General features: G+C 39.4%; 1 protein-coding gene across 3 annotated transcripts in view; it reads right to left on the bottom strand.

The window, feature by feature from the left end:
- The window catches only part of LOC144197120 (BMP/retinoic acid-inducible neural-specific protein 3-like), a 41,309-nt gene that overhangs the window by 14,504 nt on the left and 3,412 nt on the right, over positions 1–23,393 (bottom strand). Inside the window, exons 2-4 of one of the 3 annotated variants that reach the window (XM_077717722.1) lie at positions 12,137–12,224; positions 7,328–7,518; positions 6,084–6,268 (exon numbers count right to left, since the gene is read on the bottom strand). In XM_077717722.1, the coding sequence (XP_077573848.1) occupies positions 6,084–6,254 (171 nt within the window). In that variant the 5' untranslated portion in view covers positions 6,255–6,268; positions 7,328–7,518; positions 12,137–12,224. Of the gene's footprint in view, positions 1–6,083; positions 6,269–6,461; positions 6,583–7,327; positions 7,519–12,136; positions 12,225–23,393 lie in introns of those variants that run through there. The other 2 variants (XM_077717720.1, XM_077717721.1) reach the window with 2 other exon arrangements.

Here is a 23,393-nt window from a genome sequence, read left to right as displayed (position 1 = left end):
GGGTAGTGCAAGTTTTCGCTCAAATCCATAAGAGGAAACCTTTCCACCAATATGGTATGTTCGATATACAATCAGTGGATAGCAGTAAGTTGCTTCATATTTCACCAGAAATCTAATTCGTCAAACTGTCTGTGTTGGATCGGTTAGAACAAAAACCTGGGTCGAGGTTCAACCCCAGGTGTGGAGTTTGCATGTTTGCCCTGCACTTGTTTGGCCTTTGTCTCGGTACTCTGGTTTCATCCCACATTCAAAAAACATTCATAGTAGGCTCGTTGAACACTCTAAATTGGGTTTTCTCTGGGTACTCTAGTTTCCTTTCTAATGGGTTAGACTCCAGCTCCCCCAGTGACAGGAATTGAATTAATTGAATAAGTAAATAATATAGAGACAAACCTACCTCCATATAAGAGGTGATAGTGACTTTAATCTGACCTGCCACTAATTAGAAATATGTATATGTATATATATATATATATATATATATATATATATATATATATATATATATATATATATATATATATATATATATATATATATATATATATATATATATATATATATATATATATATATATATATATATATATATATATATATATATATATATATAAATATATATACACATAAGTAGATAAATATGGCTGTCAAAATGTCTGCACGTTTTTTTTCCCAGTAAGTTTTATAATGGGAGAGTTGTCTTATCTCTCACTGTACAACAGAATAATAAAAACAAAACCATCCTTTCAATCTTATCGTCATTCTCAATCACAGAGGAACTATTCAGGAAATTAACCAAACTCTCAACTGCATAAATGTCAGGCAATATTTTTTTTGATTTGACTTTAATTTAATTTTGGACTGTATTTACACACTTCCTTCATTTCCCCTTTAGACGCTCAACTGTCTGCCAATATAATTCTCTCTTCAGAGACTTTCGAATATGCTGGCCTAGATGTGTTCTACTCTTGAGTGGTTTGTGGCTGCCTCGAATCCAAGCCAACACTTTTCATTCATTCATTCATTTAATTAATTTTCAACTATGCGTTGCTGGAGCCTATTCCAGCTGACTATGGGCCAAAGGGAGGCTCCACCTTAAATTGGTTTCCTGGCAGTTGTAGGGTACACACACGCACGCACGCACACAGACACACACACACGCACGCAAACACACACACACACACACACACACACACACACACACACACACACACACACACACACACACACACACACACACACACACACACACACACACACACAAACACACACACTCACACACACACTCAGAATCACACTGTCACTGACCAGGAATGAATCCAACTGTGCCTTCATGGAAGTCAGGCAGACTTTCTGGAGGGACACGGTCGAATGCTTAATCCAAGTTTGCAAAATATATGTAGACTAGTTGAGAAAACTGTGAGGAGTAGCTTGTTATTGTTTTTTCCTTTGCCTTTTCCCCACTCTTGTTTGTACCTCCTGCCTTGCCATTGTGCTCGCGCGGCTGCGCATGATTCAAAATTAGTCCCTGTTGTGTCTATTTAAACCCCACTCATTATAATGTAATTGTCGGATCGCCTGCAAAAATCCCCTTACCATTTATCCACTTTACCTCGTTCCTCGATTCCCCGTCTTTTTCCTAAAACGGTTTGATGTTGTGTTTCGTTTCCTGAGTTTTTGTTATTTAATAAGATCCTGCCTAAGTTATTAAAGTTTTGGTTGTGAGCACTATTTCCCTCGTCCACGCCTGCTTCCCTGCGATTGGGTCCTAATTCCTCGTACCTCGCCACAATGTCTCCCATGGACGTAACAATAACACCCCTGATTCCCACATTTTCCTGTTCAAGGGTACACAGTAATCCCTCATATATTGTGGGTATCGTAGACCAAACATAGCCGCGATAATAGAAAAACAGTGAAGTAGGATCACCCCTATTTTTACTACCATACTACATTGTTTGCGCCTATACAGAAATCCAAGTGCACAAGTACTGTCAGGAGCAGCCGGCTGCTGCCTTTCCCACTCTTGTTTTGTCCTTCCTGTCTTCCCGTCGTGTTTGCGCAACTGTGCGAGCTACACCCATGATTCACCCGTGCCGAAGCCAGGAACCAGGTTTCCCTTGGCGGCTGGCCCGCATAGTTCCTGCCCGCCAAGCTCCTGCCGCCACGCTCCTGCCCGCCAAGCTCCTGTCCGCCAAGTTCTTGCCCGCCAAGCTCCTGCCCGCCAAGCTCCTGCCCGCCAAGCTCCTGCCCGCCAAGCTCCTGCCCGCCAAGCTCCTGCCCGCCAAGCTCCTGGCGGCGGCGATTCTCCGGGGCCCCTGGACGAGGGGGTCGGTGGCCCCCCGAGCAACCAGGGTAAGGTTCCCGACCACTTTTCCAATTCATTGCTCCGTGCCATCCAGCTGTCAATTAGCGATACAGGGAGCTCTATTTTTAGATAAGTGCAAGGTCGTCGGCACGGTGCCCGGAATTAAATGGAATCCCGACTTCCACATTGCCCCCCGGGTTGTCCAGCCATCCTCACCATCTAAAGTGTTCTATTTTCAGACAAAGGGGATGGCGTCCACTTTAACGTCGCCCGGGTTTTGCATTTATGATAAAAATCCACCCTCACAGAGGCTAACGGCTGCTTAGAAAGCTCTATTTTTGGATAAATATGACGTCCACCGCTCCCTGCCTGCCATATTTTTGTTGATTAAAAGTCCTCTGTCTTCCGTCATTTTCTTAATGGCAAGCTGAAGGAGGGAAGTGGCTTTTGCTTGTGAGTTTCAGCATGGTTTTTGACATTTTTCTGATTTTTCTTTTCTTCAGAAAAAATTCTGCAATGTAATGTAGCTGCGAAATGAAGAAGGATTACAGTAGAGCACTTTTTCCCGGCAACCACAAAAACCTCTTTGATCCTCCATAAATCTGAGATTCGATCTGGACCTTCCTCTACAATACAACTGAATAGACCTTCCCTGCGAAGCTTAATAGTGTGATGCTCCTATAATTCAATCGCCCTTTTCAAAAAGTAGCAAGACCAGCCCTGCCTGCCATTCTGGAGTCCAAGTCCCTAACGTCCACGTGAAATTGCAAAGATCCGGTAACCAAGATAATCCCACAAAATGCAGAGCCATCCCCGAGGCCCTTTTCAACCACCTCAGGGACTTCAACCCCAGGAGGAGGCAAACTATTTACCTTTTTTTAAACTGACCTCTACTTTATAAAATGGACCAATTCCATGGAAGCATCCACAATTCCTATAATCTGATTAGCAATATAATCAGTAACCCAAAGGAGCACTTCCACCACCGGATAAATAACTTTAAAATGTTTATTATTTCCATTAGCACAAGTAGATAGAAGACCAAATTCACTAATTCTAACCACAATATATATGCTGCATCGTGCCCTGCGATCGGATGGCCACCCACCTCTTCAGGGTGTCCCCCTCCTCCGGCCCGAAGCCAGCTGGGATAGGCTCAGCACCCCATTTTACCCTTTTTTTTACCCGGATAAATGGCTTCATAAAAATGAATGATTGTATATTTCTTTTAGTAAATACCATGGCACCTTTTGCAATAGTCCAAAAATGTTTCCACTAGATTCTCTATAAAACCTCGAAAAGTCTACCCTTTTCATTAATACACTTTATGAGTATTTAATCCTTGTAATTTTTTTCCAAACCACTTATCCAGACGTGGGGGAATGCTGGAAACCTTCCCAGCCAATTTCATCCTACCATCCATGTAGTTGTAATATGGGAGGAAACTGAAGTGCTCAGAGAAAACCCACACAACCCCCAAGAAAACATACAAACTCCACACAGTGAGAAGCAACATGGGATTGAACCATCAAACTAAGAACTGTGATGCTGACGCGCTCATCACTCGTACACCGGGCCACAGTATTAAATCATCTATGCACAATTCTGCATCATGAATGATCATTTTCTCATCTGTCTCCGGGCCAGAGGTGGGGGACATTCTGAATCGGTGGCCAGCCGATCGCAGGGCAGAAGGAGACATACAACCATGCACACGCACACCCATACCTAGGGGCAATTTAGAGTGTCCAACCAGCCTACCATGGATGTTTTTTAAATGTGGGACAAAACCGGAGTACCAAGAAGAAACCCACCCAGGCCCGGGGAGATCATGAAAACTCCACACAGGTGGAAGTGACCTGGATTTAAACCCAGGACAGCAAAGGTGTGAGGCTGACACACTAACCATTCGCTCCACCAGACCACAATGATTGTTTTAACAGCTGATTTTTTTACTTGGAGATATATTTTTGGATGTTGTTGCACAGGAGTTTACAATGTTCTAAAATACATGGATTTTATTCAGCTATTGACACAGTATGGCCTTTGTTGAGTTAACTGTTTTTGAAACCTAAGTGATATCATGTGAAAATAAAGCGTCTGAAAATTGTAATGGGATTTTAGCAAAATCCTTGATCAACAACGAAATGTCAAAGTTTAGCACTAACCATAACTCATTGTCAAGGAGAGCTACAAATCAAACCCAGAAATATCGGGATAATTATTATATCAGATCTGAACGTAAACATTCACCTGAGGTTTATCACTTAATCTGACAAAAAAAACATCTTTAATTAAAGGAGATTCTATACTACAATACACGTTAAAAAAACGTATACTTGAATTCATTCTTAGTAGATTGAATTATTTCTAATGGTATATTTATAGGTCTTAACTCATTAACTGCTAAAGACTTAATCAACATACTTTCCTTCTCTTTTGCGGGAGCTTCAGGTCAAAGTTTTAGAATTTCAGATTTGCAGGCAAAGTATTTTTGTCCCAGACTGGCTATGAAGAAACCAGCCACTTTTTGTGGTTTGAGACGGGAAAATGGTGAAACACAATCATATATTGAGTAGAGACAAAACATCTTTACTAGCACAGATCTTGTCTGGCTGAGAATCTGCCTTTAGTAATGACCTGATCACAAAAATATAGGTGGAATAGGTTATGTAGTTGACGCAGACACAAATGCGGTTTACAATGGCAGAAGTTAAGGATGAACTCAAAACTGCTGCTCTAAAATAATACATTAAATTCAATTTCCCACTGCCTAATGCAGTGATTACAAAAAGGGCTAGCACGCTCATATTGTCATATTTTTTACGTATAGTATCATGCATACACCAGAGTGTGTGATGTTGATATATTGCTTTCAAGGAAAGAGTAAAAACACATAAAACAAATGTGAGAAACCACAATAAGAATTCAGTATGTAAAGGGGAAACACAGCCAATTTAATTCATTCACCATGATAATAACTGACAGAGTGATGAATGAACACACCCCGAAGGTATCAAGTGGTAAGAGATGCACAGTGATATTTACACACACAAGCATATCTTGATATGCAAATGTGGCTCTTTGGCTTCCAAACTTGAGATTACACACATGGGAGATGAGCAAACAGTCCTGCTTGCTTCATTTATTTCTTCGTAGCTCTCTCTGCTAGTGTGGATGCCAACTCCTATGACACATCACATCATCGTCTGTAGGCTAAACAGGATAACTATGTATCCTTCTAATTTGGCCCCCAAATGTGATCAAAGCACATTAATGGTTTTATAACTAAAAACAGATTTAAATTATTTTCAAAACATTGTTAACCCAAATTCATTGTAATTTACCACACATTTTCTTTTCATTTTCGATCTGCGTTATCCTCATTAGGGTTGCGGGGGTGCTGGAGCACAAGTACAATAATACAATAATAAACCTTATTTTAACTTTTACATTTTTTCCCAATTTTTTTCGCACTTAGAAATATGCCAGCAACAAGTTCCCCCCCCATAAAAGTATGGTAACCTGACTTTCTTCAGTTCATGTAAAGTTGTGAAGAACCTACAAACTGCACAGAGGTGGACCGACCTGAATTTTAACCCAGGTCCAGGCGGCTAATATGCGAGAAAATACAGTAGAATTTGAGTGACACTAATTGGGTGATTAATTATAGATTAATTGATTCCTCTAATAAGGACAGCCTGTACCTGCATTCAGAGCATTGGAACTTCTACACTGTATTTATAGTAAAAACAGGAAATGAACATGATTTTACCTTGATGACAGTTGAGGAAATCTGGATGTGGTGCAGTTTATGAAGGGTGCTTTCTCTGTCAATGAAGTAGGAAGCAGCCAGCTGGTGGAGAGCTTCCAAGGTCAAAGCTGTACCGTTAGTATCAGTGAACTCATTTGCTCGACTCAACTTCCGTTTGTCCACAAAGATCATTAAAGATTCTTCTCCTATGAATTTAAAATAAATAAATAAAATGTTAAAATATTTGTAGTCCTGTGATCGGCTGGTCATCGATTCTTGCCTGGAGACAGCTGGGATTGGCTCCAGCACCCCCCGCGACTTTAATGAGAATAAAGCGGCTAAGAAAATGAGATGAAAAGAATATTTGTAGTCAGTTCAATATAGAAGTATGTTTACTACCTGAACATCCCTTCTCCATTTACTAATCCATCCATTCATCCAGCCAGCGCAGGCTGATGGCCTGAGCACACAAGTACGCAGATCCAACACAAATTGAAAATGCTACTAGCACCATGTACTCAAGTAGGAACCGCCAAGCGAGAATAAATAAGGAACTGGTTCTACACAGGGGTTAAGATGCGGTCACTTGCCTTCGTCAGTATTGGTAGTCGCACTGCACATGCACGAGGGCGTCATTCACTGCTTAGAGCACCACCTCTGGCGGCGAGGAGTGATGAAATAGAACAATCCTCCCTCCATTCATTCATTTGTTCTTTCCTGCGTTTCTGCGCGCGTGCGTTCATTCATGCATTCATTCACTCACTCACTCACTCACTCACTCACTCACTCACTCACTCACTCACTCACTCACTCACTCGCTCACTCGCACGCTCGCTCGCTCGTTCGTTCGTTCGTCTGTGAGTTTGTGCGTGCGTGCGTTCGTTTGTGTGTTTCTTTGTGCGTGCGTTTGTTCATGCTTTCATTCATTCCTTTGTTCATTCATGCATTCACTCACGCACTCACTCACTCACTCACTCACTCAATCACTCACTCACTCACTCTCTCACTCACTCACTCACTCACTCACACACTCACTCACTCACTCACTCACTCACTCACTCACTCACTCACTCACTCACTCACTCACTCGCTCGCTCGCTAATCCATCCATCCATCCATCCATCCATCCATCCATCCATCCATCCATTCATTCATTCATTCATTCATTCATTCATTCATTCATTCCTGCAGTCACCCATCCATATATCCATCCATCCATCCATTCCTGTTTCATGCCAGCTAATGCTAACAGATCTTATATTTACCTCCCAGCGTGGCAGAAAGGAGGAAATGTGTTCCATATTTCCTAATAATGTTGTCAGTGATCAAGCTGAGACTAGGCCGCCTTCCAAGTTGCCGAATTGTCTGGAGAAACTCTGGGTCCAGTGGAAAGGGAAAACCACTGTTAACTTGCCTTTCCAAGGCCAGGCTGTTCACCTTCCACCGTCCAAACTCCCTGAAATGTCACAAAAACGAGACAGATATTATATATCACGAATTATATGAAGGCAACCCTTTGAACCCACACACATCATAAAGAATCCTCAGCACAATGGAAGTAACGTTCACTTATGTATATCAGATACGGTATACTGTATTGGGCCTGATTAAAAGACGACCCCCTCTTTTTCAAGATTCAAATTTCAAAAAATACTGTCTGAAGACCAAATTCAATCTTTATACAAAATTAATTACAGTACTACAGAAACAAATTATTATGACACTATATTCAAGACCAAAAGCATATTTTGGAAAAAGGAAAAAAGTGTTCTTATTTTTAGTTCTATGTAATTTTGCAATGAGTTTACTGGTCCGGCCCGCTTGATCTCAAATTAAGCTGTATTCAGCCTGCAGACCAAAGGGAGTTTGACACCCCTGGTCTAGCACATCTTAAAATCTGAATGTTTAAAAATGTAAGCTAAAGTGCGATCACATTTATAAAAGAATGGCTTCTGTTTCGTACGTAAAATAACCAATATACTGTGATAAAACAACAAAATTGCAATAACATCGTTACCATCAAAGTTCTCAAAGTGTAAAAATATCTGTTCCCATCTAGCATTTGTGAATGTGTATAATGTCTCGACTCAGAATTTAAAACGACCGGCACTTGTACAGTCTTATTTCAATGCAAAAACAGTCTTACATTCAGGCAAATACGGTAGTTCATAGAATATAGGTAATCAATATAATATCAACATTTGGTGATAAAATGATAAAATCTTAGGGTAATGTCAAAAAAAGATAAAAGCTTTTCCTCACTGGTGAGGAGACCTACAGGCCACCATTATGGGCTGTTGCTTCGTGAGCTTGTCACCGCTTAATGTCTATGTAAATTAAAAAAATTCCTTAAAATTGGGTAGAACCATATAGACACTGATTTCAGAATGACTTGTAGGCCAAAGATAACATTATAGACTTCAGTATACGAGTGTTTTGACAAACATCACAAATATCCATGAACATGTGCTGAACCAATGATTTGGCTTGACTAGACCACAAAAAGTTAGGTCGTAACGAGAGTTGTCATTGCTGAATGGCGTAAGACTAAGGACATAGTCATTAGTAAAAGAATAAAATTGTTTATTGTTTATTGTGAAAAAGCAGAAGAACCCGGCTGCCGGGCCTTCTACTTTTTGGCTCGAACGGCGGGAGCTTTCCTTGGTCGAAGTCCAAGCTTGGTCTTCCTTGGAACAATTTCCGGTGGACGTAAAGGTGTAGGGGGAGCGTAGTGCATTTTTTAAATTAATTTAAAAATATTTTATCGATTTAATTTGCTGTTAAGAGGCCGCTGATTTTGCAAAAATTTGGAAGACAGTTGCACTATAAAAAAATATTTTTAGATTTTTTGAAGGAAAATGTGAGTTACAAGTATAGCACAGCAAAGGTGTATACAATTATGTACATACATCTTGAGCTGGGAAACCAAGCATGATTACTACATCGGACCATTTTTCCAAAAATCAGATTAATTCGATTATGAATTTTTGATAGTTATCAGAAGAATCCAAAATCATTCTAAGAACACTCATTAAGTACAACCGTGTAAATTTTTATGAACATCGTACGGACAAACCTGCACAAGCAAACTTACATTTATATATGAGTGGAGATAGATTTGTAACCAGTGAATCACAAGAAACGAGGAGCTGGACAACGAATCGTGCTCATACTCAAGACGTACCCAGGGGCAATTTAGAGTGTAAAACCTACCATGCATGTTTTCGGGATGTGAAACGAAACCGGAGCACCTGGAACCCACCTAAGCCCAGGAAGAACATACAAACTCCACACAGGAAGGTTTGGACTTGGGATCGCGCCCCCGATCACAGTGAAACTGATGCGGTAATAACTCGCACATCAGGCCGCTCTTGTTACATATACTTAGATTTTTTTTACCCCTTACAAACGATAAAATGATGTATGTATGTGTAAATATATATATATATATATATATATATATATATATATATATATATATATATATATATATATATATATATATATATATATATATATATATATATATATATATATATATATATATATATATATATATATATATATATATATATATATATATATATATATATATATATATATATATATATATATATATATATATGTATGTATGTATGTATGTATGTATGTATGTATGTATGTATGTATGTATGTATGTATGTATGTATGTATGTATGTATGTATGTATGTATGTATGTATGTATGTATGTATGTATGTATGTATGTATGTATGTATGTATGTATGTATGTATATATATATATATATATATATATATATATATATATATATATATATATATATATATATATATATATATATATATATATATATATATATATATATATATATATATATATATATATATATATATATATATATATATATATATATATATATATATATATATATATATATATATATATATATATATATATATATATATATATATATATATATATATATATATATATGCAAACACCACATTCATAAAGATCATAAACACACTCATAAAACGACCGCAGTCACAAATCCTGGAGCCTCAACGAGTGAAACAAAACTACCCTTGCTGAAACAAATTTTTGATTGCCCAGAATAACATTTAGACCCATGGGGGTAGGCCTGCTGCCAATCAATTCCCCACCAATAACAATGTGCCCCTGGGAAATATACAAAACAGAAAACAGCTCATTAAACCCTGTTTCATGTCTATCACCCCCTATAATGAGTCACCATTATGTATTTTGTTTGTTTCCATGGGGATGTATTTGAAATGCTTGCAGAGAGAGATATGCACCTCACTTTTTGCCATTTATGCATGGCACTTCGAGCCAAGCACAGAATTATATTTACACAAAGAATCTTACAGTGGTACCTATAGTTACAAATGCTTCTACATACAAAACTATTAGGTTAGGAAACCCTTTGAGATGCAAATTAATATTTCAATATACGGAAACAAGACACAAGTTACGAAATCCCCCAAAGCGTAAATACATTTCCTGTACGTATTCCTAATTTCATTTCACAATTTTCACTGCAGCCTGCTGGTTTCCCAATGGCTGTCTAACAAAAACTCTCATAAATAATTTAATCTAATTTTCTAAACCTTCTTTATCCTCACTTGGGTCAAGGGAGCTGCTGGAGCATATCCCATCTGACTTTGGGCCCGAGGCGGGGGACACCCTGAATTGGTGCCCAGCCGATTGCAAGGCACAAGGAGGCAAAAACCATTCATTCTCACACTAACACCTATCTTTTTCATATCTCAAGGCATGCATTTGCATATACAGTGGTACCTCGACATATGAGTGGCCCGACATACGGAGCATTTGAGATACGAGTAGAATTTCGGGAAAATATATATCTTAAGATACAAGACAAATTTTGATACACGAGCAGACAGCAGACATGAGAGGCTGCTCATAAGAACATCATGCGCACTGTCTCTCCCCCTGCAACTTCATTGTTTAATGTCTCTCTGGTCGCAACTCCCTCTTATGTCTCTGCGTTGCATTTTTCCGGTGTTTTTTTTTTTTTCCCGTTTGTCATTGCGAATGGCGAGGCAATCGCTAATACGAGAGTTATATACTACTTGTTGGCAAGTGGTCGTGCATTATCCTATTGTGAGGACATTTGTGTGCATAATTTTCAGAATATTTTGAAGGGAATACAAAAGCAAGCTACCATCGATAGGTTGGTAGGCGGGTGTAGGCGGGGAAAACACAGCCAATCCGGGAGAAAAATGGAATAAAAATGTAAAAAAAAAAATAGAATGTTTCGTGTAAGTTCATTTGAATGTTTTTGTTATTTTACGAGCGTGTTGCCTCTCTCTCTGTCCCTCTCTCTCCACCCTCCACAAAATCTCAAAATTCTACTATACTATTAAACCATTAGTTATTTGATACTTTGTTAATAGATAGCAAATTTAAACAAATAAAATATTTTTTCCAATCCAATATCCTGTTTTTGGTGTCTTAATTCAGAGGGTGGGAACGAATTGATTCAATGTGAAACGTTTGTTTGAGTTCCGAGAAAATCGACATACGAGCTCAGTCCCGGAACGAGTTAAGCTCATATCTCGAGCTACCACTGTATAAATCTTTCGTTACCTGAAGATGTTGGAACTAGTGGCCTTCGTAAGTAAAGGTATACGACTATTCGTACCATATTTACTCATATAAGATGTCTACGTAAAAAGTTGCACCCTTAAAATTGCATTAAAATTGTTGACTTTTACTATATCTCACATATAAGCTACCCCCTGATTCACAATATTAATCTCCACGTAGTATTTATGAGATACTTTACGATACTTTTTGCTTTGCATGTTTTGTCTAATCACCCTCTTGCTACTGGCACAATGTAATTTCCCGCATACGGGATGAATAAAGTTATCCAATCCAATCCAATCAAAAGCACATTAATAGGGTCAATATCACAAGGATGTCAATATGCATGTCTTTGTAAATGCAAAATATCAAATTGTTCAATTTGAAGTCTATCCTGATTTGAACCTGATGCTTTTTAATGACAGAAATTACAATTTTCTTACCGGAAGTTTAAGATGTGTCAGCCAAATGTCTTCTAATGTCAAAATATCTCAATTTTTCCAATGGTTCACATGACTGCATTAGTTGTCACTTTCGAACAAGAAATAAAAAGAAAATGAATCAAAGCAGAATTTAGTTTTATTTTATAATCCCAAATGTACAATAATTTCCTTTGTGTTTCAAAAGGCAGGGTGTTGCCTCCATGTAAAGAAATAAAAAAAGGAAGTAAGGTAAGCATAACCAGGAAATGTGTTTGTAATGGTATAGTGTTCACCCAGTCTCTGGGTGCAGTAAGATTATGGGAGGCACATTACGGAGGCTGATATACGTATTAGATTGACCACAAGACCTTAGATCAGCCTTAACAACTATTGGGATGAGCTGACATGGTAAAAGCTGCGAACACATGTATTAAGGCTACTTGTGTCTGGCCAGTCAAGAGCAAGCGGTGGTAAGCACAAGTGATTTTTTTCACCGTTTATGCAAGACACATTTTTTTTGGTTGAGTTTAATTTTATCAACGCCAAAATAAATTTTGCTCAGCGTTTTATCTATTTATCTTTTCTCTGTTTTGAAATTAATTACTGTAGCATCCACTTTATCTTGTGTTATGGCGTCATGGCATTATGTTGTTATGCTATGTTGTATGTTTTGTTTTGTCTTTGTTACCTGACGTTTTATATGCGAATTAGTGCCGCGATATACGAAAAATATCTAGGTTACCAAATTCCCCAGTAAGTAAATGGATTTCCTTACCTGTTATTTTATTTTGAAAATATTGTCACGGATGCATTGATTCTGACTTTAGGACATCGCTACACTGTTGGCCGAACTGCGTGTGGATGGTGTACTGCTTCCCCCTCTCAAGACGTCGGATGGTTGAACAAAATTTCTTTAAAGCCACTCGGAAGTTGTTCTCTGTTCCCTCCTTGAACTGCTTTCATATCTGTTTTTATGCCTCGGTGATGACCAAAGCGAAGTGGAGATGGCCACCTGGCATCCGTCATCTGCCTATGGAGTCCCGTAGACCAAAAAGGCCCGATAGGACTCCTTTTTCAGCCTGATGGCATCCATTATCGCCGGTGTCCATCAGCGGGTTCTGGGACAGCCGCCACGACAGCCACCAACCACCTTGCGGTCGCAGCTCCGGTCTGCCACCTCAGCAATAGAAGTGCGGTACATGGTCCACTCGGACTCGATGTCTCCCGCCTTTTCCCAGACGAGCTCTGCTGGAGATGGGAATTGAAACTTCTTCTGACAGGGGACTTCACCAGGCATTCCCAGCAGACATTCATGAAACGTTTGGGTCTCCTGGGCTGCATGGGCATCCACCCCCACCATCAGAGCCAACTCAGCACCAGGTGGAGATCTGTTGAAAACTTTGGCCCTCTCTTTACCCGAGCGTCCAAGACATGCGGCCACAGGCCCGATGACACGACCAAAACGCCGATCATCACACTGCAGCCTAGGGTGCCCTGATGCCAACTGCACATATGGCCATCCTTATGCTTGAACATGGTGTTCATTATTGTCAGTCCATGACTAGTGCAGAAATCTATCAATAAAATACCACTCGGGTTCCGATCATGGGGGCCGTTCTTCCCAATCACTCCCCTCCAGGTCACACTGTGGTTGCCCACATGAGCATTGAAGTACCCCGCAGGAGCCCTGTCCATCACCCCTTCCAAGGACTCCAAAAAGGGTAGGTACTCTGAACTCCTGTTTGGTGCATACACACAAACAACTGTCGGGTAACGCCCCCCTACACCTGAAGACGGAGGGATGCTTCCGTCTAATCTACCCGGGTAAACCACAACATACAGGCAGAGACGGGGGCAATAAGTATGCCCAAACCTCCTTGGCCGCTCTCACTGTGTGGAAGAGTGTCCAACCCCCGTTAAGAGGAGTGGTACCAGAACCCAAGCGGTGCGTAGAGGTGAGCCCGACTACATCAAGCTGGTATTTCTCGAACTCACGCACAATCTGAAGCTTTTTTCACAACCAGAGAAGTGATACTCCACGTCATAGGACCGCCAAGGATCCCTCCTTTGGCTGCCGCCCAGCTTTTGATCCATCTGACCTCTATTGCCCCTCTATTACGTGCTGAGCCCATGTGAGGGGGAACCCACATCGTCTTTTCGGGCTGTGCACAGCCGGGCCCCATGGTTGTAGGCCCAGCCACCAGGTGCTCACCATCGTGCCCCTCCTCCAGGCCTGGCGCCAGAGTGAGACCCCGATGAACCTCGTCCGGGCGAGGGAATCATTGGTTCATTGGTCTTTCTCATCATTAGAGTTCTTCCGTGCCAATCTTTGTCTGGTCCCTCACTTCAGACCAGTTTGCCATGGGTGACCTTACCAGGGGCACAAAGCCCCAGACAACATAGCTCCAAGAATACCATGGGACACACAAACAATGTTTTGCGATTCCTTGTGTTATTATGTAAAACGCAAAGGTTAAATGTGAGCTGGCAACCACTAAGGCTGATGTCACCAAAGTTTAGTGGTGTGTCGTGTATCACATCAAATACACATGTTGGCGCAGTGTTTTTTCCCTCCTCAATTCGATCTCGTCACAAATTAAAGCAGTCAAAGCTGTGTGAGAAACTTGTGAGAGACATGGATCAACTGGAATGATGGGGGCAATGAGAATGAGCTAGACCTTCAGTCAGTATATTGTATGACTAAAATATATTTTTTCACTATTTGTCTTGTTATTAACAATCATTCAACATTTGTCATCAGTAATTTAGTAAAGTATTGAGGAAAATTCTGTTAATGCGTTTCAAAATATGTGTCAGTAGTTAACGGCCAGAACCCGGGTGAACAAGAGATGAGATGACATTTGAGCCCACCTTTTAAAAAAAAAAACTGAGTGCATAACTCTGGTATGTCAGAAGAAAAATCTCTGTACTTGTGCAACAACTTGTGTTGAGGTGATGGGGAAGACCAACATCTATCGTGTTGAGCGGTTTGGTGTTATGTTTCCTTCATCTATATACAATTAAAGATGGGTTTTTGTCAGAGACAATCCAGATAAGAGCCAAAATGGGTAAAACGAGATCGGTTTTACAGAATTTACACTAAATCATTTTTGTGACACATATTCCACGATAAAACCAATTAAAAAAATAATCTGCCTACGAGTATCCTATTGAGGCACATAGCCCCTGCTGTCTCCTGTACTTTTTTGACATCATGGTTTTCAAGAAAGCTGATGGCAACATTACATAAATATTTTTTTTGTACAATTTCAATAATTATGAATTCGGCCTTTTCAGGCGGACGATGAAATCTGGTAATATTTACTCGCCACGTGCTATGTGTAAACACAATATCCCAGTTCATCGAACATGAATTTCACCGTCTTATAGCTTCGTCACAAGTCCGGTATGTTACCGTCCATGTTGTGTGTGAAGACAGGAGCTTCAGCCAGTATAGGTTAATGACAAAGTTATCTTGTCTCTACACTTCATTTCCTCATTGTAACCATATAAGTTTTAACAAGTAATAAACAATGATTGTGTTAATAATTTAGATGTGAGCAAACTAGATCTGATAACTGTTGCACTACTTTAGGGTTAGATAGAGAGTTTTATTCATTTTTCAGTAGAATGGCCCTAGACTTTGTGGTTAAGCAAATAGTATGGTTGTTTATATGCAATTTTCTTGGTGTTATTATTTTTTTATTAACTTAATTGAAAATGTGTAATTTTTCTTTTTTACAAATGAATGAGTCGGATTGGTTCTGTGTGTTACCTTTATCTTCAGCTTAATCTAAAAGGAAAGGATAAACAGCCATGACATGCCGAGTCTGAAAGATGCTGAGCCGGCCGGGTAAGTACCACTACATTAATTACTGATACATTCCCCGATGGCTAAAAGATACAACCTGGGTAGATTCCTTCTCGCATTATCCTTTTCTGAATGTGTCTCAAATAATCTGAAACATATATTTTTAAAAAATCATCAAAGTGAAGCAATTCTAACCTAAAGAAAGCTATTTTCTGGCATTTTCTCCTCAAATATAATTTAACTTTCACACCCATGGAGACATTAGAACAAACTAAAAGACATGAATGTTTTTTTTTTGGTCTTGCAAATAAAGTACATGTACAGTCATAACTCTAGGTACAAAATGTACAGGTTATGAATTCTTTTTAGATGCAAATGAGTGCCTCACTATAATATATTATTAAATGTGTGTCCGTTCATGTGCTCTCTGCCTCTGTTGCCTAATATTAGCTTCCTGAAACTTGTGCACATGTCCTTCAACACAAATATATTTTGCATGCTTATTTATTTTAATGGCTTATTAAATAATTGTATGACCATTTCCTCTAATTTTTGTGTGTCATCACACTTTTCCTACAAAATTGGGACACTTTGATACATTTTTAAGGCTTTCGTTGGTATTTTTGTGAGGGGCATGGAACGAGGTAGGGTATTTACTTATGAAATTTTTAATTTACAAAAAAAGTTCTGGAAGCAATTAATTTTGTAAGTAGTGGTACTACCGAATTGGGTAATGTTGCCTTTAGGGAAAATATATTCACAGTACTATACAGTGGGGCAAATAAGTATTTAGTCAACCACCAATTGCTCAAGTCATCCTATTTTTGCTCACCATTCTTGTTATCATTTTGACGCCACTGGGTGAGATCTTGCAAGGAGCCCCAGAACGAGGGAGATTATCAATGGTCCTGTATGTCTTCCATTTTCCAATAATTGCTCCCACAGTTGATTTCTTGACACTAAGAGTTTTACCTATTGCAGATTCAGTCTTCCCAGCCTGGTGCTGGTCTACAATTTTGTCTCTGGTGGCCTTCGACAGCTCTTTGGTCTTGGCCATAGTGGACTTTGGAGTGGGAGAGAGAGGTGTCTTTTATACCGATAATGAGTTAAAACAAATGCTATTAATACAGGTAACGAGTGGAGGGAGACCTCATAATAATAAGTTAGACCTCTTTGACAGCCAGAAGTCTGGCCTGTTTGTCAGTGACAAAATACTTCTTTTGCACTCTAATTTGGAAATAAATTCTTTAAAAATCAAACAATGTGATTTTCATTTTTTTTCTCCACGTGCTGTCTTTCATGGTTGAGATTTACCCATGTTGACAATTACAGGCCTCTATAATCTTTTCAAGTAGAAGAACTTGTCGTTGACTAAATACTTATTTGCACCACTGTATGTTAAACTATCGCTGCAAGAATAATCATGCAATTTAAAAATTGTTCTTGAAAGAACGCAAATGGGCAGTGAGGCATCAGTAGGAAACCATGTTGAATGCATCTTCTTGAACATAGCAAATCTAAATTGAAATATATATGGGAATGTAATGAATGAGTGGTTAGACCATCCGCCTCACAGTTCTGATGTTGAGGGTTTGTTCCCAGGTCGGTCCTCTTTTCATTAAATTTCCATTTGATCATCACAGTTTTGACCAACAAGGAGCATGTGATGAAATTTAAAGCACATCACTGTTTTAACACCATTGTAAAATATGTAGAAAATAAAAATAGCGTGCTATTTTATTTTCAGATGTATTTTTAACAAGCCATGGTAGCCACGTGCCATGGTTGAATTCCACATAGCATCATCCCCTGACTACAAAACTGCAGGATGAGTGTTTTATTAAACAAGGAAATTGCCGTATTGATTTGTTGATTCCATGAATGCCACTGCACCTCTGACAATAGAGAACAAGAGTAAGTGAGAAAGCGAGATTTGCAGTGTGCCAACAGCCAACTCACTGATTACTTTTGTATACCAATTTGTCATGACACGTTTGACAAGAAATTCATTCAATTCAATGATGCATATTCAAGCATGTACTACTTGTGTTAATGCACAAACTTACCAAAACACAAACAACAGAAACAGGGCAAATCAACAACCAGGTTGTCAATTTTTTATGATGCAGCTGCTCTCTCTCAGGTATGAAAAGGCCATTTGGATGCAGAAGCAGCCGAGTTGTTTCTCATTGTCAACACTGCCGCAGCATTTTCTATACAGTCGTGTTTGTTCCTCTGTTCTGCTAGTTTATGCCTAGTATTTCAAGATGTTCAGGTTCTCTCTGTCAGTATTACTGAGATGTCCTTTTTTTTAAATTTTTTCCAAATGCCTTATATATTCTTGTTTAGGGCTTTTTTGGCACCTTGCTCATCCTGTCTCATCTTCTGAACCGCTTTATCTCCACTACGGTTGCAAATGTTGCTGGAGCCTAGGCTAGGGGCACCCTGAATTGGTGGCCAGCCAATCGCAGGGCACGAGGAGATGAACAACCATTCAGGCTCACACTCCAGCATGTCTTTGGAATTTGGGAGGAAACCATAGTAGAACCCACGCAGATCCATGGAGCCATGTGCACACACGGGCCTGTAGTCTCCGTCACTACTACCTACACGACACAGTCTATATTACACTTGTATTGTGAGAAGGCTGGCTATTTCATCTTTAATGTGTGGTTTTGACAATGTTAGTTCAGTAATTTTTACACAGGCTGGGTTTTCTGACCACCCTCAAAATATTTTTGGATCTGGAATCTGGATTCTTTCTGACGAGGGAGATGACCAGCCACCCCTGATATCGAAGGACTCTGACTCCTTTTCTTACTCCAAGGAGGATCATCCCAGACACCTACCTCCCCGGTTGTGTAGGATTGTGTACTGCATCTGCAGTTGAAGTCGATTGAAATGGACAGTGTATTTGTTCCCATTTTAATTTCATGTCTACTCTTCACTTGTTTTAAGGGGGCACTTCGATTATCTTTTAGGAAACCGACGAACGAAAAACGAAACTCTTGAGTGTGTTATATGCTAGTGAGCAAGTATTATAAGATAGTGACAGTGAATAGTTGAATATTTTCAAACCTGTAATTACACTTCTTTGATAAGACTTGTGTGGCTCCTGTTTCTTGTTGTTTTCAAGTCAATTATCCATTCACTAATCTGTTCATCCCTGAGACAAAGGAATTTAGCACAAGCCCTTAGGAACCCATCACATTAACAGACCACAGGTGTTACACTTTAATAAAACTTTGTCTTGGCTCAGTTGTTGGATTGATTTTTTAATTTTATTTCACATCCACATTTTATCAAATCGGCTTTTTGTGTGTGGCTATTTTGTGATTACATCGGCAGACCACGCCCTCCATCCTCCATAAACTCGGCGAATCAGTTTCTAAGTACAATATATTTGCTTATGGGGTAGGGGCCTGCTAGCTGAGAGGTTAGCGTGTGAGGCTCAAAGCTCTGGGGTCCTTGGTTCAAATCCAGGTCGGTTTGTGTGGAGTTGACATGTTCCTGTGCCCTAATGAGGGTAAAGTGGTTCAGAAAAGGAATAATGAATCCCAAATTAGTGAGGATTTATTTTATAAAACTGTAAAATGAAATATACAGTATTCATAAATATTTAAAAAATTACTGTTACAGTATGTCATTTCAAAAGATCATCTCTTTAATATGGTAAATCCTCACACTGTACTTTGTGAGAGTCTCGTTCCATGAACCTCTGGCTCAAATAATTCTTCCATCACACACATGTCACGAGTCATGAGCTCAATGCTGGTTGATGTCCTCGTCATTGATATTGCTGCTGGCAATGAACTGAATGACTTAGCTCTTTTTTCTCTTTCCCCTTAAAGACATATTCAACCTTTAACTGGGGATCAAATTCATTAACTATATTTTTATCCACAAATGCCTTATTAGGACATTAGGTCATACTACTGATAATCATGTGTACCAAGAAGCGGACATTGAAAATTGTGCAAGCTGACAACAAAAGCAACCATTGTGTACCAGGCTGCTCTTCACACGCTGTTATACTGCCATTCAAAAATTTTCCGAATCGCTTATCCTTACAAGGGTTAGGAGGGTGCTGGAGCTTGTCCAAGCCAACTACGGGCATCAGGCGGGGGACACTCTTAACTGGAAAATGGCAGTCTGTCCCGTTGGAAAAACAAACAATAGAAATACCTGGTAAAAGTTTATTTTTTTAGATGTTTTATCCTCCATGTGTTTGCCAAGAGGGGTTGATTATTATGATTAGAAGCTTCTCCTTTTTTAGCCTGGAGGCAAAAAAAGATTTGTTCATTAATTTTCTATACTGCTTATCTTCACAAGGCTCATGGGGGGTGCTGGAGATGGTAAATACAATTCTTAACTCAGACAACTCGAGAGATTAACTCTTCTAAAATTATGCAGAGAAGTAACCGCACATCATGACCACATGTTTCTGGTCATTCAGGAAATGAAATCGTGGAGATCAACAATTACCTTGGTATACACCTCAACAATAAACTGGACTAGACTCATATTGCAGATGTCGTGTATAACAAGAGCCAAAGTAGTCTCTACCTACTCAGAAGACGGAAATCTTTTGGAGTTCGCAAAACCCTGATGCATTCCTACTACTATTACTTTATACTATTTATTCTCACTGAAATTGAAAAAACACCCTGCATCGGTCGCTAGCCGATCGCACGGCACAAGGAGACAGTCAACCATGCACACTCACACCCACACCTCGGAGCAATTTAGAGTGACCAATCAGCCTACCACGCATAAGGAGAAAAACTGAGTACCCAGACAAGACCCACACAGGCCTGGGAGAACATGCAAACTCCACACAGGTGGGACGTGAGCTGGATTTGAACCCAGGACTCCACGGCTGTCCGGCCAATGCCTTAACACAAACATAGATGCCCCTGTGTAAAAGGGGCCAGAGCCGCCTCTACCAACTGAGGAGTCTACGGTCATTTGGACTGTGCAGGACACTGCTGGTGATTTTTTACGACACTCTGGTGGCATTTAGTGTTTTATGCAGTGGTTTGTTGGGGATGCGGGAGTTCGGAGAGGTACAGGAACAGGCTGAATAAGCTGGTCAGGAGGGCCAGCTCTGTTTTGGGCTGTCCTTTGGACTCTGTGGAGGAAGTGGGAGAGTGAATGATGCTGACCAGGATGATCACCTCCCACCCCCTGCATGAGTCTATGGAGTCCCTCCAAATGGCTGTGTTAAGACCTTTGGCATGCATGTACATCTATGTGTGTGGATGTATGTAAAAAAAAATATATATATATAAAATATATATATATATATATATATATATATATATATATATATATATATATATATATATATATATATATATATATATATATATATATATATATATATATATATATATATATATATATATATATATATATATATATATATATATATATATATATATATATATATATATATATATATATATGTCTGAAATGCACTTCCTATTTCTGCATCCTCAACCCCTTGCTACTGGGACAACGAAATTTCCCAAATACTGGATGAATAAAGTTATCCAATCCAATCCTAATTTGTTGAATTTCATGATGTTATATACTATTTTTTGTCATCTTTCCATCATTAGCCACTTTGGTTGTGAGGCTGCTGGTGATGGAATGCGGGGGTAACGTCAAACTCATTCTGTCAGTGTGAAAAAGTAAGAAGAACTAAGAAGAGCCGTCAGTTAAGGAATGACATTAATTGCCTGTCATTTTTTGCATGCGTAGAAGTGAAATTGCCTCTTTTAAATGTGTTCATGTCTCCGTTTCACTACCGTATCTTCAAGGAGTCCATTGATGTATGTATGAAGGCAGTTGATAAGGACTGGCCAAAAATAAAACACATTGGATAGCTGTGTTTATGTTTTTCATGTCAAATTTTCCAATCCATGGATTCATTCTTAGAATGTCTGCATCTATTATTCATTGCATTCATATCAAATAATACTGCAAAAACATACTGCAAATTGTTGTTGTAGGTGAAAACGACCCATCTGCAGGAGGCATTACATGTTGGTTCCCCACATGTCCCCTCTTCCAGCCAACTCCCTCAGCCTTTCATCTCATCCCTGACTTCCATGCTCCAGTGACAGCATAGGCCAACTGATCTCTGGAGAATATTTATGAGCCAGAAAAAGCAATTAGTTTGGATCATTTGACAAGGGACTGTAAGAAGAAGGCTAAGGACATCAGTGGGGGAAGGGGATGCTAGATGTGGTGATATTATTGAAAACTTCATAGAAAAGTTAGCTAATACATCTCCTTTTAGTGAGTTAGCTAATAATGATGTCTCTAATTTAGGCTAGTAGTAGAAAATCACCTTTTAGTGCGCTTTCTCTGTCATAAGCCATATGGTGATCACAATATCTTGTTTTATAGGAGCATTGAAATGGTCATTTGTTTATGATTAGCCACCAATAAAAACACTATTACTCAGATAGCGGCCTGTGGATGATCCTTTAGTAATGTGTTGTTTGTCTAGGCAGACATGTTCAGACCCTATGACATAAGGATAAGAAAGAGGCAACACAAATATCAGTGCCATAATTAAAATGGTTAGTATGTCTGCCTCACAGTTCTGGGGTGAAAGGTTTAATCCCCCAGCCTTTGTGTTTGAACTTTGCATATTTTCCCCTTTCCTGCTTGGGTTTTCTCTTTTCCTGCTTGGGTTTTTACTTTTCCTGCTTGGGTTTTCTCCAGGTACTTTGGGTTCGTCCCACATCTAAAAAAAATGTGTGGTAGGCTGATTGAAGACGCCAAATTGTCTGTAGCTTTGAGTTGGTGCATAAATGGCTGTAACCCCCCAATCCCACCCAGTATGGCTGAGCTCAACTCTGACACTTATTGTCTTTTTGTGCCCAGTGTTGGCTGGAATCGGATCCATGGTAATCCACCTACACTTTACATATGTAGCTGTCATAGGCCCTAGTACAGTGTCAGTGTTTCCCAACAACTGCCGTGGCACACTGATGTACCGTGAAAAAAAAATACAAATATTACATTGAAACAACATATTTTACAGTTTTTTTTGTTATAACATGAATTTCACTCTCTCTACCCGTATACAGTGTACTGTATACAGGGCGGTAAAAAAAAAAAATAAATAATAAAAAAAAAATTGAATTAAATTCAAATTAAGCAATTTTGAAGGGGAATCCCTACTTTGCGGAAATGCACTCACCGCGGGTGGTCCTGGTCCCCATTAGCCGCGATAAGCGAGGGAACACTGTATCTCCTATACAAGACCTATTAAACTCAAACGATTTGTCGGAATGGCACGGTTATTCAAAATTGGTGGAGCCCTTCGCATTTCTCTTTCTTTTTGCGCTCCATTCTTGTCCCTGCAAGGTAGGTTTGGCTCTTGATGGAAATAGATAAACATGCTTAATAATTGTAACCAGCTCATTTTCTAAGTTCATTAGTCAAACA

Source organism: Stigmatopora nigra, chromosome 5 (genome assembly GCF_051989575.1).
Source record: "Stigmatopora nigra isolate UIUO_SnigA chromosome 5, RoL_Snig_1.1, whole genome shotgun sequence".
Lineage (NCBI taxonomy): Eukaryota > Metazoa > Chordata > Actinopteri > Syngnathiformes > Syngnathidae > Stigmatopora > Stigmatopora nigra.
Note: the sequence above shows the minus strand (reverse complement) of the source record. Positions and strands in the feature narration are given on the sequence as shown.